The 15,457-nt window shown below is 37.8% G+C and overlaps 1 protein-coding gene and 1 long non-coding RNA gene across 4 annotated transcripts in view; one reads left to right on the top strand and one right to left on the bottom strand.

Annotated features, from left to right (window-relative positions):
• LOC146656739 (uncharacterized) overlaps nucleotides 1-15,457 on the bottom strand; it is a 44,701-nt gene that overhangs the window by 26,166 nt on the left and 3,078 nt on the right. The window contains exons 1-2 of one of the 2 annotated variants that reach the window (XR_014913963.1): nucleotides 5,645-5,774; nucleotides 2,161-2,355 (exon numbers count right to left, since the gene is read on the bottom strand). This is a non-coding gene — a long non-coding RNA (uncharacterized LOC146656739). Of the gene's footprint in view, nucleotides 1-2,160; nucleotides 2,356-5,644; nucleotides 5,775-15,457 lie in introns of those variants that run through there. The other variant, XR_014913962.1, reaches the window with a different exon arrangement.
• LOC146656740 (serine/threonine-protein phosphatase 2A 55 kDa regulatory subunit B alpha isoform-like) lies at nucleotides 5,870-13,973 on the top strand. 2 transcript variants are annotated; one of them, XM_085424513.1, is made up of 10 exons: nucleotides 5,870-6,084; nucleotides 6,464-6,541; nucleotides 7,788-7,885; nucleotides 8,082-8,247; nucleotides 8,384-8,496; nucleotides 9,243-9,420; nucleotides 11,013-11,177; nucleotides 11,995-12,164; nucleotides 12,348-12,439; nucleotides 12,773-13,973. In XM_085424513.1, the coding sequence occupies exons 1-10, from the start codon at nucleotides 6,078-6,080 to the stop codon at nucleotides 13,050-13,052; spliced, it is 1,347 nt and encodes a 448-aa protein (XP_085280639.1). In that variant the 5' UTR covers nucleotides 5,870-6,077; the 3' UTR covers nucleotides 13,053-13,973. The 2 variants fall into 2 exon arrangements, with proteins under 2 accessions (XP_085280639.1, XP_085280638.1); XM_085424512.1 differs by lacking the exon at nucleotides 5,870-6,084 and having other exon boundaries at nucleotides 6,451-6,541.

Here is a 15,457-nt window from a genome sequence, read left to right as displayed (position 1 = left end):
ACAGGTGTTTCCCTTTGAAAACAGTGTGGCATTCAAAATAAGTAAGACGGGGTTAAAGAAGAATCAGTATGGTTTTCTATAAAGGTGAACTCGTCTGCTTGAAGGTCCTGAGGACTGAGACAGGTGGTGTGAAGGTTTGATCCAGAGGAGAGCCACATTTTTACAAACTATTCCACCATATGAACCTGAAATCTGTGTGTAACATCTGACCTGAGAATGTGCAGAAGAACACCAAACATTATTTATCATGGTGCAAACCTTTATGTTTGACAGTAATTTCTATCTCCTCTCTATGTGCACATTGCAAAAGGCTTTGCTGACTGGGAATTGATGTTTGAAGTTAACGGCTTCAGTTGACTGTAATCACAGAGCTAAATGCTTGTCCATTTACAATAGAAATTGGTAATTCTATTAAACATTTTATTTTCTTAAAAAAAAAAAAAATGCTGCTTAGCATTCATATTTGAACAGAGCATGGTTTCCACCAGTGTATTGCAACTCTGATAGCCCATTGGGCCTAAGATGACCCTCTGTTGGGCCTCAACATCAAGAAGTGTTTTTAATGTTTCTTTTCTTAGACGCTGTTAGACATCCTACTTGATTTATGTTAGCTAATGTGTGCTTTTAGCTATTTTTACACGCATATAAACTGCTTATAAGATTTTGCAAAGCTATAAAGAAGCTAAAAAATAACCCCAAGAATATTATGACCTTATATTGTTTTACCTGTTTAGCTGAGTTTTAATAATTTAGAATATGCAAAATCTTGTGTTGGTGTAAGAATAGGATTATTCTGGAATTCTCATGCCAGAAGTGACTTTCTTTCTCATATCAAACCAGCAGCAGTGTGTCTGTAGAAGGCCTCACAATCACAACCCCTCTGTATGGTTTATGTCATGCAGTATGTTTATTTTTTTATTCATCAAGCTAAAAGCTCAGGGAGATTGAAAATCGCTTTCAAGAGTTATGAGGCCAAAATGGTAGCAGAGATTGTAAAAATTTAAAAATAAGCCAGCGCACAAACACAAATCTCAAACAGTTGCAGTACAATTATGAGTTAACAGGTTCAAATCATACAAAAATAACAACACAACAAAACAATGAAGTTTCAGATGAATTTCAAACTAATTTCAAGAGCGACCTCAATGACCAGCTATTTGATCCTCTAAATGGACTTCAACTCCTCCATATTAACCAGTTCTGATCCTTTCAGGTCTCGGTCTGTTTTTCATTCTGGAAACAAATAGTTTGTCTGATAACTGATGGATAGCACTAATTTTGACTAAGTGCAACTTGCAACTTCTTTTTTGTTATTTGCAAACGCATGTTGGCATCAATGTTGGCATCAACAATGAAATTAATTTCATTGTTGATGCCAACATTGAAATTAGATCGTAATCTATTGTTTATATTCACATTCACATTCACATAATGTGAATGTTTGATTAAATGGTTTTATGCAGTCTGATTTCACTGCGAATAAATATACAGATGAAACAAAATCAAACTGTAATTTTTTACAGTAGAGTGTGTATGTGTATCATTACTGCATAAAATTTTTCTTTTAAAATTGCATCTTAAATAAAAAATACATTTGTAATTAGTAAAATTTGTAACATTTTGTGATTATTAAAAGTCTTAAAAGGGAAAACTGCCTATAAGAGTAAATAACGTGCAAAATTGGAACCAAACTTTATGACTCTACTGACTGATCATAAACAATATCTACCAAGTCATCTATCCATTTTCTGGACAGCTTAGCTAATTCAAGGTCATGGGCGGGCTGGAGCCCATCCCAGCTGTCAGAGGTGTGGTACACCGTGGACAAGCTGTCAGGCCGTCACACTGATAACACAGAGAGGCAGACAACCATTCACAAATTGGCAGTTAACCTAACACACATGTCTTTGGGACAAGTGGGAGGAAGCTGGATTATTTGGTGAGAATCCAAGCCCCCAGCTGCTGATTTAAACCCAAGACCCCTTTGCGTTAGGGTAACAGTGCTAACCACAGCACCACCATGCTGCATAGAAAATACTGAATATAACTTCTTTTTTTTTTTTTACCGTGATTGAAGCCACAAAAAGTCAGAACAAAAACTAACAAAATGAAACCAAAATGAATTCAGAAATTAAAAAACAAACAAAAAACATGTCTTACCAAGTTTCAGTTCATCACAATGGTTTTCCGTTATGTTTTTGTTCTCCTTCATAGGTTTCCTGGTGATCACTGTGAGAATGTAGTTTGTATGATTTCCATAAGTCATTTGACAGTTTCCCTTTGTTTCAGTATTGTTGAAGGGGATGTCAACCCAACCTCCTGTGCAGTTCTTTCCATCTGACATCATCTCACAACCTGAAGACAAAAATTCAAATTATGTAGGTCATTTAACAAAACAAATAAGCAAATTAATCGATCAATTGGGAGCACAGTTCTTCATCCAACAGCCTTCAGATACTTTATTAGCAGAGCATGCTGTAAAACATTGCTGTTTTTATTTTTACTATATAGGTTTGATGCTGTGACCAGTTAGTATTTTTGTTATGATTCAAAGTGTCACTACTGCAAAAGCGAACTTCTGCTTCAATACATAATGTTACAATTAATTATTATCATTATTATAGTTGTTTTTCACAGTTGCTAACAAAATATGCAGTACATGTGAAAAAACATTTGGATGTTTCCAGATTTCTAAGGTTTTGTTTTGTTTGTTTGTTTTTGCATGGATTGGTTTAGTCATGTGCATACGGGCAGAAGGAAGTCCCACTGTTGTAGTTGTGCAAAATCAAACACGTAGGCATGCAGACTACAAAGGTTTGTAAAAGAATGTGTCACTGAATTCAAATGAGGCACTGTAATAGGATGCTACTGTAAGTTTATGAAATTTCATAGTTAATGAAACTTTTTCCTTCTTAGATATTCACAACAACTATAAATGGTATGATTGCTCATAAGGTTTTGAAGCAGAGTCACTACGTCGCTACGTCAATGAAAGTTTCCAACACTGTACTAACTCAATAAGTGAGGACTTCCAGACATCTTCTGGCATTAACATCTGCACAAAAACTGTGCACTGGGAGCTTCGTGGCATGGGTTTCCATAGCCGAGCAGCTCCTGTGGGTGTAATGTGAGGGTGGCTTTTTTTTTAATCCATATAGCTTAGGTCTTATACGCTGTCAGTCCTTATCTCTTCTAAATGACATTATTAATCCCTGTGTCACTTTTTAGACCCGTTTCATGGTCACTGATGTCATGGTGGAAAATATGACATGGCATTTGATTTAATTCTACCATAAACACATTAGTGAAACTTTAAAGTAATGTGAATAATCATGATCATCTGTCATAATGTAATGTTCTTAAAAAAGAAAGAAAAGTCATGGGTAACATTGTAGTAACATTCAACATTAGAAGAGTGAAAATGGCTCTTGGCTTTTAAAATCTGGGAGAATTCAGTAACAGCAAAGATGTGGCAGAGGTACAATTTTAAGAAGAAAGAAGCAAAATACATAGTGCAATACCTATTTTAATCATATTCAACATTAATTACAGTATAATGATTAGTGAATAATATCAATTAGGAGTTGGTCATAGTCTTATTACCTGTCATCATTGAGAAGATGAGTAGTAGCAGTGATGTCATCATGTTGGTTTTAGTCGCTTCTTTAAGATCTTTAAGTCTAAATTATTAACCTGCAGTTAGTTTGCTTTTGTTAGCCTGTCTTGCCTATCTGTGGGGCTCTGGTGATTCTTGATTTTTTTTCCATCCCATCTTATGTTACTAAAAATGTACTTGCCCCGCCTTTCTGACCACAAATTCCCCCTCCCCATTTCTTTAAGGTTATTTTCTTTATCATACTTACATCATCTTATTAGTAGAGAGGAAGCAAGTGGTTTGTGTGAGTGTGAGAATGACAATAACACTGAATAGGAAGTCAGCGTCTAACAGATATATTTATTTGATAATATAATAGAAAAATACTTATAAAGAGAAGAGTCTCTTTAATCTGCACACTTCCTAAACTGCAAATTGAAACTGAACAGCTCAGCGCAAATGTTGAAATCCAAGAAAATGATCTGAATTCTTCTATGCTTGTTTTGTACATTTGATGCATTTTGGATAGAGATGGTTATATATTTAAAAAGTTTGCTTTGGCTCACTGACTGTTGAGTGGAGATTCTTCTCTGTTTGTCCGGGTGGTTGATTGACAGTTGGTTTGGTTGGACATTCATCTGACCGCTTTTTAACTGAGGAAATAAGTCCCTAACATGGTTGCTGGGGAAGTATAAATCAGTATGCCTTATTACAGGCAGTGTATACATAAAAAATTTCACACTGGCTTCTTTGATGTGCTTTGCTGCAGTGTCAGCTCCTGTGTTGTTTGAACATGAAAATTCTGACAAAAGGGAGAGAGCTAACAAGCATGTTAGCATTCAGTAGCATTTGTGTGATTGGTAGTTTGGTTTTATTTGATTTCATTTAATAGATATTTACCAGATATGACACAGATTTAACAAATGTGACCGGGAAATCTGAAAAACATTTATATTCATATGCATCATGCACTATATCTGTGACACTTTAGATATCAGTAAGACTGAAGAATGATACTTTGGTACAACAGTATCAGACAATCTTTGACACTGAGTGGGCATGTGTTCTTACTGCATTTATTCCTTTTGGATTACTCAAATGTACTAAGGTGTCACTGTGGCTTAAGGTTTGTGATTTCGACCATAAGCTATGACCTAAATCTTTGCCTTAGATCTATATACATTCAAAAGAGTGTTGAGAGAATATCATACAAGTTGCAGCAGGCCTCTTTTTAGGAAGTATTCTTCGATATGTCATACACACACACAGAAAAGAGCACAGGTGTAACTGGTAATTTAGATGGCTGCCTTCCATCTGGGTGAACTGGTTTGAATAAAAGTCATTGCAGTAAACACGCTGAATCACCTTCATTGCATAGCCAGTTGATAGAGCTGAGTCATTGTTAATGAAAATCTTTTTTAACTTTGTTTTTCTGGATATGACAAATCACTTTTTTTCTGGTATAAACACTCTCAACTGTTCATGTGCCTTAAAGTACCAGGAAACGAAGGGAGGCAGTGATAACATCATACACCTGAGCTTTTCCTTTGACAATAATTGTAAAACTAACTTTCTCACAGGGCCCTAGTAGATGTGATTAATTTTACTTGGAAGAAACGTTTTTTCCAGTTACGCTTACATTGACGAATAAGGTTCTGAACTGTCAGAGACATCCTGCTGAACAAATGTCTGTCAGATGCATCTATTGCAATTATTACTCAGTTTATTTCCCATTCAGTTGTAGTTTAACTCAGTGGAATCAGTGGGTCATCATGCAATGACTACATTTAATAGGCAGTAAACAAGATAGTAACTCATAAAATGCACCCAATGTGGAATAACTTTTGTAGACGTTAAAACAAATAAAAAAAAAACCTCTAAAATTTATTAAGAAATCTGAATTTCTGTTTGAAACTTGGAGCTTTCGGACTCCACTTTCTAAATTCAGCATGCGAACGAGGTTAGTTCGATTTTTCTCACTGAAACAATGCACATGGGCGGGGTCTAATAGTTATACTTGGTTTTATATTTTAAAAACCTGGTTATTACCCTTTTTATGAATTTAAAGCGCAGTAAATCAAGTGACCTCGCGGTCTCCGCAGATAGGAAGATGACCAACGTCGCTGAGGGGTAGGTTTAAAATTTCGCGGCGCACCCTCTCGCCGCTCTCTGGTGACTGCTGAACGCCGCCCGCGTTTCGCCATTTTGAAAGTGCTGTAAGGAGGCAGAGGCGAGGGAACTCTCAAAGTAGAGTGCAAAGTCTACAAGCCAATAGTGGGCATTATTAATTACTTTGTGGAAAACAGTTCCGTGCTGTATAGCAGGGCCGAAGACTTTTGCTTACGTTCTTCAGAGTACCAAACAGCACTCCCGGCTTCATTCCTGCACTGCTCCTCGCTAGAACCTCCCAGCCGACCCGGGTCAGCACTGTTCCAGTCCAGGGCCCGAGCCCGCTTAGATACCCCTCTCCGAGTCGCTCACCATGGCAGGTAAAGCCACAGGGGAAAAGACTACCACAGTGCCTGGGGTTATTAATTAACAGGTGCTGACCTGTTTGACAACGATGATCTGTTTCTCTGTAATGTCATGTTTAACCAGCGCAAGCTAGCTAGCGAGCTAGGGTAATTCAAAGATGCCAGTGTAAGTCAGTGTTAGTGTTAAAGTGAGCGAGATTCTCCACAAACACACGTCAAGTAGTTATCTGTGCCTATGAGTTTATAGCAGCAGTTGCAACGCAGTTACTGTGAATTTCCTTAAGGCCTCGTTGTCATATTGATGTTTTTAGCTAAGTTAGCTGCAGGCTAACGCGTGTAAAGTTGTCTCTCTTTAATGGTGGTGTGTCCAATCTTGGGGTCATGTTGTGTGCAGGGCCCGGTGGTGGGAGCAATGATGTGCAGTGGTGCTTCTCCCAAGTCAAAGGAGCAATAGATGACGACGTCGCTGAAGGTAAGTCCATGTGATAGTCACTGAACACTTGCTAGCCTGAGCTGCCAGGATCACCATCCTGTGCACGCTTGTTTTAGGCTTTGCTTCAAAGCGCTGCTGCCACACTTTATATTTGTGGTATTTCTAAATATGCAATGAAAAGTAATGCCTTCTTTTTTTTTCTTTTCTTTTCTTTTTTTTTTACAGTAATAATGGGTATAAGGGATCAGTGGTGTGGTATTGTAGTCCATTTGGTTTCTCACAGACTGACAACAATCTTCTATTTTTGGCATAATTGCTGCAAAATGTCAGCATTCACTATTTTCTCAGTTCACCCTGGGTATTAGTGGGGCATTACACAATGTTTACATAATTGGGAGAGAACTGCATGTTAGAATTGAAAAAGATTTTACCTCTGCCAGAGAAGAATCTTTAATAGGTGTTTCATATTTGTTAAAGAAGTAGCACTTAGGTTTGACTAATTACAGAGCTGTTTGAGTGGCCAAGTTAAAAGAAAACCTTTACCAGCTAATTATTTCCGAACTAAAGGAAAACTCAAAGCACCAAAAGTGTGTTTACAGTACATGGTGGCCGTATTTATGCATTAAGGGCTACACATTTGTTTACAGTAAGCTTTGTCTGGGAACATGTATAAATGAGAGCCTCTCCTTGTGTCAATACATAGGAGTACATGGGCTCAAAACACAACACTCCAGTAACGTTTTTATTAGTTTCCTGTAAAAAAGGATTCGCCTTCAGTCTGTCTGCTATTGTTTTATGGGGTTGCATGGAGTCGGGTCGTATCAGGCGCACACTGTCGATGTTAACGACTGCACTAACTCAGAATAGTGCCAGTGTGTAAGCGGGGATTGATTGTTGTATTGTAGGACTTTGTGAGAATGGTTCTCTTTGAAAAGTGCTAAATAGCTGAAGATGGAAACTTTTTTTTCTGTTCTTTTTTTCCTTTGTGTCCTAAGATTGTTGAGTGTGTGTGTATAAATATGTGTGCGTCATTGCTGTGTTGTGTTTTCACCATGGTTGACATGATTTTCACCCCTCACAGGTGGGCTGCTGAGGCATTTTGTAAATCACTTCCCATTGAAAGGCAATGAATCGTTTAGACAGCAAAAGCCTCGTAAAACACTCAGTGTTATTGCAGTAAACCTGTCTCAGATTGACAATAGCGTTCATCAGAAACTCTGGCAGAAAATGTGTGGTTATTTATATTTGACGCTAGTCTCATTTTTGCAATTTTTATTATTGACAGCCGATGTCATATCCACTGTTGAATTTAACCAATCTGGAGAGCTACTTGCAACTGGGGACAAGGGGGGTCGTGTTGTCATCTTTCAGCAGGAGCAAGAGGTATGTTTTAGTGACACATAGGAACAGTAATTATTTTTAACATTTGATTCATAATACTCCAAAGCAGGTAGGTCATCAAACTCAGTTTATATAACACAAAGGTGTACAGGTACAATGTTTCTAGTGATCTTGACCCGAGACATTGAATCTTGGTTTCATAACACTTGAACTTTTGTTTGATCTGTTTTGTATTTAGAGTAAGAATAAGCTTCAGTGCCGAGGAGAGTACAATGTTTACAGCACCTTCCAGAGCCACGAGCCTGAGTTTGACTACCTGAAAAGTCTTGAGATTGAGGAGAAGATCAACAAGATTCGATGGTTGCCTCAGAAGAATGCAGCACATTTTCTTTTGTCAACAAATGGTTTGTAAATTACTTTCTTTTTGAGTAAATTCTTTTGCTGTAGTAAATGTGAACTTTTGTTACGCCATCTACTGCCTTATATGGGAGTAAATATAACTCAATGACTCTCATGATCTTTGCTCTTTCTCATTGTTAGACAAAACCATAAAGCTGTGGAAAATTAGTGAGCGTGACAAAAGACCAGAGGGCTACAATTTGAAGGAAGAAGATGGGCAATACAGAGATCCCAACACTGTCACTACACTACGGGTGTGTATAACTGGCTTTATTACAGCCCAGATCTTTTCTTTTTGTTACATTGTTAGCCAAAACTGAGATCCTTTGCTTACTTTCCATTCATTTATAATAAGTAGATCAAGAAAATTAACAACAAATTAAATATGTTGAGTCTGGTTAGTAATTTACATCTGAATTAATTGGAATAAATGTTAATCATTTCTTTTCCGTGTTTCCTTCCACTCATTACAAAACTGTCCGTTCTATTTTGATTGAGACGTTGACTTATCTTATGAGCAAGTAAACAGATGGAACTAATAAAATTACCAATCTGTTCCTGCAATTACTGCAGTGCTGCAGTTGATGTAATGTCTGCTTTATTCACCTTTAATTTTCACAGACACCCCCCCCCCCCTTTTTTTTTTTCTTCTCCTTGTCCTTACTGAATGGTTTCCAAATATAGACTCAGTTCAACAGGTTTGTCTTTATACTGAGGCAAGGCCTTTTATTTGTTTGTTTAAAGAGCAGGTAACTGTCCCCATCTTAAAAATGGGAAAATCTATGTACATTTTCACCTACATCTTTGTGCCTCTTTACCAGGGTAAGAAAAATAATTTGGACACTTTTTAATGTTTTTTTTTTTTTTCTTTTTCTTTTTCTAGTGTGAAATTTGTTTTGTAACATGCCTGTGTGGATATATTAGAGGTAAAACAGAGGTCATAAAATCTACTGCATCTCCCATTAAAGAAATATAAAAACAGCCCCACTTTTGTTTTCAGGTACCAGTATTCAGGCCCATGGACTTGATGGTGGAAGCCAGTCCTAGACGAGTGTTCGCCAACGCGCACACATACCACATCAACTCCATCTCAGTCAACAGCGATTGTGAGACCTACTTGTCTGCTGATGACCTGCGCGTTAACCTCTGGCATCTGGAGATCACTGATCGCAGCTTTAGTATCCTTTCATTCTTTAATTCCATAAAGTACTGCAATAATATAAAATTATTTTGTCAGTGTTTTGTCTTATTTATTCCCAGTTTTATCATTTTTCAAAGGAGCGTAAGCCAGGGAGAGAACTTAAAAAAAAATGTATGTGAATGGTATGTGAAATAATGAATGATATGTTGTGGTTAGTTTTAAGCCTTTGTTTGAAGAGATGCCTGATTTATTAATCCTGTTCACCTGCTCACCCCGTGTCAGTCAAATTAGACAAAGACTATGTCTTACTTAGCAACAAATAAAACATGATTCATGTATTTTTATAGGGCATATAAACAATTCTTTGCCTGATATTTAAAAATGTACATACTGTGTTTACAGGCAGACTGGACAAGAGCAAAAAATGATATTCACTGGTGTCTATTTAATCTGTAGCACAGTGTCATTATTTATACTACCACCAGATGTCCCCAAAGCGTGGGATGTTTAACTGGGTGCCTCTAACATGGTCTAAAAAATCACCTCCTACATCCTATGTTAATAATTTCACCCCATGAGTTCTTACTGCGTTGTTCTATGTAGGACAGCGGTCCCCAACCTTTTTTGCGCCACGGACCGGTTTATGCCTGACAATATTTTCATGGACCGGCCTTTAAGGTGTCGCGGATAAATACAACAAAATAAAAGTAGTACCGGTACCGAAAAAAAGATTTATTCATAACACATGTGAAAAGACCCAGGAAAACCAAGTTAACGGTAAAAACGATAACAAAATAATGCTGAAAACCGATAAAAACCCTGAAAACCATACATTTTACACCTGAGCCTCTACTCTCGTGGCCCGGTACCAAACGACTCACGTACCGGTCCGAGGCCCGGGGGTTGGGGACCGCTGATGAAGGCTGTATAAACAAAGACGAACCAGAGTTAGATACAAAGTGGAATCATGTTTTTCTTGAATTGAGATTAGTTGCTCGTTTGGGCCGCTCATATCTTCTCTTCATGCTGGAAGATTGATGCAGTGCAACCCCTGCCTTTTATTAAGGATTGCGTCAACTGATGTAAAACACTTGAACCGGAGAAAGAATTAATGCAAACTAAATTATGTTAAATGGTTTTATCACTGTTGGCTCATGAGGTCAGAGGTCATCTGTAAGATTAATGTAGCTGTTAAAAGTTGAAAACACATGAGCATGAAATGGAAAGTATTCACAAGTGAATAACATCTACATGATTTGGGGCACTTTTGTGCTAGTGAGCAGATATCTGTGGCAAAACCTTTTCCATGTGCCAGTCACTGTTTTAAAAAAAAAAAAAAAAAAAAAATCATAGTGAATTTGATGATCTGTGATTTCAGTGTCTCATAGTGGCAATAGCAGTTTTTATTTTCCTCTGCGCACAGACTGTTTACCTGCAAGCAGTAAAGCCTGCTTAGATGGGTTCTTCAAACTGAGAACATGACTCTGTGAATAATAATAATACTACTACCAATTAATTTTATTTCTGAAAGATTTTTAAGTTGCTGAAATGTCTGTTCAGGTTTTTTTATTTGCTTGTTGGGGTTTTTGGGTTGGTTTGTTTGTTTTTACCTTAACCTCACCTCTTCAGATATTGTTGACATTAAGCCGGCCAATATGGAGGATTTAACAGAGGTGATCACAGCGGCCGAGTTCCATCCCAACCAATGCAACACTTTTGTCTACAGCAGCAGCAAGGGCACGATCCGCCTGTGTGACATGAGGGCAGCAGCGCTATGCGACAGCCACGCCAAACGTAAGGCGGTCTCTTTTTGTGTTTCTGTAGCTCTTTGACTGTGTGTCTCCTCAAAGATTGATGGGAGGCTCTTATTGAGCCTATCAGTGTAACACTCGATTAATCAGCTGCAGTTATAAAGTTACTCTTGCTATGGACGGTGGCTGACTGGACTAGTGCAGTGTGCTTGAACAAAGCTGACGGTTTGTTGAGAAGAAGACTTGACAAGTGAAAAGTTGCACTGTTGTGAGAGCCTTTTCTTAAAATGAAACAAAGCTGACGTCTTACATGTTGTTTTCTGAAAATATTTTCTTTGATTTTATAACAAAAAAGAAATTGAACAACAAATTGCTTCTCCAATTCTATACAATTCACATGGTAACATAAAATTCACAAATTCACCTAAGAAATAGAAGATCCTTAGAAGATCCTACTTAGTTTCCCATCTACCACATTATGAAGTATCCAGGCCATGTGGGTCTTAGTGCATGACGCTATAAAAGAAGATTTACACACTCTGCTTCCTGCTCACAGCATAGAAAACATAGCGCACGTACGTATAGATTGGTACCTGCTAAGCCAAATTGTTCAGAACAGTCAGAATGGTGACCCTTATTCATAACGCATATCAAAAGATAAGCGGAAAGGCTTTGTTACTTTTATGCTTTATTTCTGTGTTTATATAACCAGATTTGAAATTCAGTATCTTTTACAAAGTTGTTGTTATGTAAAGAAAGTTTCAGGGCTTACTTTAAAACAACTCGACCACTGTAAAAATTATTGTTGTTCTTCCAGTCATTGACGCTGAAATGCATGTGTTTGTTCTTCATTTTTTAAGTGTTTGAAGAGCCTGAAGATCCAAACAATCGTTCCTTCTTTTCTGAAATCATCTCATCCATCTCTGATGTAAAGTTCAGCCATAGTGGACGCTACATGATGACCCGGGACTACCTGTCTGTCAAAATTTGGGATCTCAATATGGAGTCGCGACCAGTAGAGACATATCAGGTCTGTAAATTATGCCAACACAAAAATACTGTTCCAGTTTCTGTATTACTTTTCTTCCTGTAAGGCTAGATTGATTCTAGCAGGTTCCGTCCATCCACGTGATTAAAGTGTAAATGTTGTTTTTGCTTTTGCACAGTTGTTGATGGAAACTCTGTATATTTCCTCATTGCTTTCTTTAAATAGGTGCATGAATATCTCAGGAGCAAGTTGTGTTCACTCTATGAGAATGATTGCATCTTCGATAAGTTTGAATGCTGTTGGAATGGGAACGACAGGTAAGCACTCATTCCGTGGCTTCCTTTTTTTTTTCTTTTTTTTTTCTGCAGCTGTCCTGGACAAACAAAATACATGCGTGCATGACGCACGCAGAGCGTTAGGGAATACTCCTTTTCTGACGTCACTGAACCCAGAAACGCAGGCCTTATCACTTACTGCAGTTATCTGCTCGGTGCAGACCATAATGTGGCTCATAATTTGGTTTGGGTGGGTGGTGAAGTGGTATAATTGGCTCATGACAGACGACAGGATTTAATGTCCATACTTGAAAAGGATTGTGTTTGCCAGTAACGTTAAGGCTACTCGCTGACTCACACCTTGTTTACCTACAGTGTTGTGATGACGGGTTCCTACAACAACTTCTTCAGGATGTTTGATCGAGGATACCAGCAGGACATGACCCTAGAGGCGTCGCGGGAAAACAGCAAGCCGCGATCGGTCTTGAAACCTCGCAAAGTAAGCACAGGTGGGAAGCGCAAAAAGGATGAGATCAGTGTAGACAGTCTGGACTTTAACAAGAAGATCCTCCACACTGCCTGGCATCCTCTGGACAACATCATTGCTGTGGCCACAACCAACAATCTGTACATATTCCAGGACAAGCTGAACTAGCATTTGTTGAAGCACTGAGGTCCCAGTTTCTGCTTGAGCGCCGCTGCTCTGATATACAAATATGAACAATAGCTGTCTGTTTTTGGCTAAATCCCTCTTGATGAGCTGCCCTTGGCATATGCCAAGAACTGCTATGTCAACAGTGGCATGAACACAGTACACCCAAGTAGGCCATCACAAGCCCATTTTCTATTTGTATTGCAAATATGAACATGTAGGGGTTTTTTTGTTTGGTTTTTTTTGTTTGGTTTTTTAAGATCTGAGTCATACAGTGGGATTTAGTGTCATGGGTTTTCTCTGGTTGGAGCACTCCAGTCATCAAGCTACAAATTGCAACTCCACTACATCCCAAACCAAAGGGAAATCTGTTCATACACATGTTTGGTTAGTTTGTTTGATTCTTCTTTTGTGCCATGGTTCATCTGTGTCTCATAGCCACTAGTTATTAGATTATTGTAGCTATTGTGTCTCATTAGTTTTCTGTTGCTCTCATATCATTCAGTCACCACTGGCCTGAAACACTGGTAATGCAAACTGTCGACACTCCATATTTTCACAGTATTTGTCCATTTGCCAAGTTCACTCACCACTTTCTTGCCAATATACAGTATGATTATGCAGTTAAAGGACTCGTTTAGTGTTTTAACCTTTTTTTATGGTTCTATGATTATAGCGTACAGCCTGCATTACTGCAAACATCTGTCCACAGTGTGCAAGATTTAATATTGGATCAGATTTTGACCTTTTAAGACAGCCACTAGTTTACAGTCATTAATATTAACAAAGTCTGCTTCATTTATACCTTTATAGTGAACTTGTTGCTGTTGATTAAATCAGGAAAACTGTTTTCATACTGTAACATTTACCATTTAACAATGGAGACTAAATTCTGTCTCTTTTTTTTTTTTTTTTTTTTTTTTTTTCAAGTACAAGAAATAACAAAGAACCTGGTTTTTCAAGCTGCACTGAAACCTGAATATATATCCTGTTCCAATCTCGAGCCACTCTCTAAACAACAAGCTGACTTTCATGTTGTATTGATGTGGACAATGGTTTATAGTAATAAAAAATATAATTCCAGTTAATAGCCCACGGCTTTAGAAATGCTGGCGCAGTCGTGCAAAATGCACACACACATTTTTCAGGTATTGTGGTTTTATTATGGCTAATTATGCCAAAGTAACCAGTCCTATACTCACTCTGAAGCTACACTCAATTGAAGCCGTTTTGCAGAGAGTAAGCCCCCTTGTCTGACCTCGTCACCCTTGCAAACAATAGCTCAGGACAAAAGGACATATATAACTGTAACACACACACACACACACACACTCACACTAGGAAGGGTGTGTGTATAATGGCATTATGTGGCCTGTGGCAACAAAACTAAGTTCTGCTGCAAGCTCTCCCGCTATTTTGTTTGCAGGTTGACCCATGGCTTTACCCTCTGTATCTACTTTCTGTTTGTACACTTTTTTTTTAATATAATGACATTTTGTACTGTACCTGTTTAAAAATAGATTAATCACTATAGTTGATTTATTTTTGTATAAATTAAGGCAATAGGATTACAGTCTGATCACTGTAGTTTCTTTAGCTGTCTGTCTCAGATTGATTGTAGATGGAAGGTTCCTTGACAGTTGGGTAGCTGTTTTTTTTGTTTTTGGACATACGACTTGGGGACATTTTTTCTCATCCTGGAAGTTTGAAAACTTAAAGAAGCTTTTTCAGGTCTCAGTATCTTTTGAAGTTGTAAGCATTATAATTCTAACTTTTGGGGGGGGGGGGGGGGCACACTGTGCATGTAGAGCTTATTTGGATGCCTCAGAGTTGGTTTCTAAAATAATTTGGATCTTAATATTCCACTTACGTGCCATAGTTTTTGATTTATTTTATTTTATTTGGCTGTGAAAGAATAGGCCCTTCTGGGTCTCTATTTGAAAGGCATTTTAATCAATGTTTATTGCTTAAAACTGTTTAGTCAACTTCTCTAAAGTTACTGATTTAGATTTATGAAAATGTCTCCTCTCTCCTGTGAAGCATGTGTTGCTTTGCTATACAGGCTTGTTTATTTATCAAGGAGAAATTGTGAAGCACTCAGTTTGCCGATGATTGTTATATGGCAGGGTAGTTAATGAGACATCAGGTGTAAGTGTTGTTAATATTAGCTGCACTGGGAAACCTAATGAAAGCTGAGCTGTCACTAAGTTGTTTGTCCTGTTGTTTTTCTTCTATTGAAAGTCAAATGTCATATCAGGAAGAAGATTTAATCTGTTGATGTGCAAACAACTTGATTATAGCACAATTTGTCCGCTTCATGATTTAAGCCATTAAATCAGGGAATGAAGCTTCTTGGTCCACTGGATGGTATTTGTTTCAGTTCGTGTGTTACTTTTATTTTAGAGAAC

Source organism: Rhamphochromis longiceps, linkage group LG12 (genome assembly GCF_057381845.1).
Source record: "Rhamphochromis longiceps isolate RC_006_pf linkage group LG12, R_longiceps_female_GT1.1, whole genome shotgun sequence".
NCBI lineage: Eukaryota > Metazoa > Chordata > Actinopteri > Cichliformes > Cichlidae > Rhamphochromis > Rhamphochromis longiceps.
The sequence above is the reverse complement of the archived record's forward strand: the minus strand, read 5'-3'. Positions and strand labels throughout refer to the sequence as shown.

Coding starts and splice junctions, on each gene's coding strand:
- LOC146656740 (XM_085424512.1), top strand. CDS start 6,451: ATGTTGTGTGCAGGGCCCGGTGGTGGGAGCAATGATGTGCAGTGGTGC. Junction 6,542..7,787: donor AGATGACGACGTCGCTGAAG/GTAAGTCCATGT, acceptor TATTATTGACAG/CCGATGTCATATCCACTGTT. Junction 8,497..9,242: donor ACACTGTCACTACACTACGG/GTGTGTATAACT, acceptor TTTTGTTTTCAG/GTACCAGTATTCAGGCCCAT.